At 61.1% G+C, this 2103-nt stretch overlaps 1 protein-coding gene across 1 annotated transcript in view; it reads right to left on the reverse strand.

Annotated features, from left to right (window-relative positions):
- Positions 1-2103, reverse strand: part of TGM2 (transglutaminase 2) — a 14164-nt gene that overhangs the window by 6999 nt on the left and 5062 nt on the right. Inside the window, exons 3-4 of the mRNA XM_009893527.1 lie at positions 1651-1893; positions 360-478 (exon numbers count right to left, since the gene is read on the reverse strand). Of these exons, the coding sequence (XP_009891829.1) occupies positions 360-478; positions 1651-1893 (362 nt within the window). The remainder of the gene's footprint in view (positions 1-359; positions 479-1650; positions 1894-2103) is intronic.

Consider the following 2103-nt stretch of genomic DNA (forward strand, 5'->3'; position numbering starts at 1 on the left):
GGGCCCCAGCCGGCACGCCCCGGGGGCCAACGTTATCGGCTGCCGGTGCAGCGTGGCAGCCCCGATTAGGAGTGTGCGGCCCCGGGGCCTCCAGGAGCCATGCAGAAACGCTCCCCTCGCTCTGCCACGTTTCAAAGTCAGCGCATTCCCCTCTCAGAAATGAGATCTTGGTTGGTTTGTCCCACCGTTGCATGGCGGGGTCGGATCCTCCCCGAGGTGCCGGCTGCATCTGGGATGCGTGTTCGGGGACGCACGCGTGGCACCAGCCCCTGTGTCCTGCACTGCCAGCACTGCACGATCTGGGCTCAGCCGGGCGTCCCGGGGGTCCCGGGGTTCCCAGGGGACCATGCCCCGCTCACCTGGCCGAAGTTCCAGGGGGTGGAGGTGATGTAGTCGCGGGCGCCCTGGTAGATGAGTCCCTGCTGGGCCAGCACGTACTCACAGCGCTCATCCTCGTCTCGGAGGAAAACCGTGTCCTCTGCAGGGAGAGCGAGAGATGGGGACGGGGCTCTGCCCCCCGGCCCTGCTCAGGGCTCCCCCCCCTCCCCGGGGACGTGCTGGGCAGTGAGCAGGGACGGGTCTGGTGGGAAATGAGGCGACAGGGGCTGGGACTGCTCCCGTCTGAAAAAGCTGCTGGAGAATTTCAACTCTGTTTTACTTCAGCTCATGGGAAAATTTCAGTAGACTTCTGGTTTTCTTTTCTAGTCTTTCTCGTTTCTCTCTTTCCTTTCTCCCTTGTGTTTTATGGAGTCAGGTCTTTTCCCAGGAGGGGAAACCTCCCCAGTGGGAGAAGCGAGCAGTGGGAACCGGGAGCACTGTCTGAGATCGCAGCTGAAGCCATTTTGCTCGCACAGCAGTTACTGCTGGAAAAAATCACTATTTACTGGAAATGTTTTGAGAAAAAAACCCAACACATAGATCCCCAGCGCCAGCGCTCAGCACAGTCCTGGGCGAGCGAAGCTTCCTAAAGCCCCTTATCTCGGCAGAGCCAGCATGGAGCGTTTGGGATTCAGGAAATCGAGCTGGGAGCAGGCAGCACAGGGCTGCTCCTCGGGGCAGGGGAAGGACGTGGAGAGATGAAAATCCCGGCTGTTGTTTGCCCAGCATCGTTAAACTCTAACAGCACTGAGCCTCCCTTCTGGGTCAGGCTGCCCAAATTTCACCTGGAGAGTGACAGCCCTGGGCCCACAGCGGGATTCTGGCCTGAGGTGGGTGGGCAGGGCTGGGACAGGTGGGAGGAAATAATTAGGGCCAATTAGTGGCTTTTCGGGAATTAATTAGGGCCAATTAGTGGCTTTTCCTGCCAGTGGGCCAGGAGCTGCTGCTGGCTGCCCAGGGCTTCACACCAGCACCACAGAGGTGAGTTCCTGCGGGTCATTGCGTGGTGGGGACAGTGCAGATGGGCCTTTGGGGCACTGGCAAAGGGGCTGTGTGTGTGTCCTGGGGTGGGGGGCAGTGCTCATGGCCCCGACCTGCCATGGGGACTATGTGGAAGTGTAAGTAAAGTGGGGATTTTTGCTTAGATCTGCGGTCAGGGCAGAGCTTGGGGCATCTGGTGTCTGTGGGGATGTGCTTCCCTGGCAGAGATGGGGGGTGACTTGTGCTCACCTTACCCAGGAACCCCCGGTCTTGGAAAGATGAAAGCCTCACCTGGGTGCCAGGCGTTAAAGAGCAGAACGAAGTCCCCGATGTGGTAGCTGCTGCCCTGGTAGCCGGTGGAGGTCTCCACTGTCAGGCTGTAGCGGCCGATGCGGGCGCTTGGCGGGGAGCAGAGCGAGACGGAGAGGGAATCCCCATCCTGCTGCTGGACCACGGCGTTCCAGCCCAACTCCTCTGGGAAGTCGGTCACGGCAAAGTGGGACCTGGTACCCGACATCTCGATGGGGCAGGGTCCTGCCAAGAAGGAGCACTCCCGGTCACCTCTCCTGGTGCTCCAGGGTCCCTGGGAGCCCCACGCCACGGGGGCTGTGCCGAGGGGACCACCCCACAAGCACCCTGTGGTGCTCCCATGCTCTCTGCCCTGCGGTGGCTGCCCTGGACCTCGTCTCTTGCCACCCAGGAATGTTTGCTGTTTGGTTTGTCGGGTACTGGGGGCTCGGGGCA

The sequence above is a fragment of the Charadrius vociferus genome, unplaced genomic scaffold, assembly GCF_000708025.1.
Source record: "Charadrius vociferus isolate BGI_N301 unplaced genomic scaffold, ASM70802v2 scaffold259, whole genome shotgun sequence".
Taxonomy (NCBI): domain Eukaryota; kingdom Metazoa; phylum Chordata; class Aves; order Charadriiformes; family Charadriidae; genus Charadrius; species Charadrius vociferus.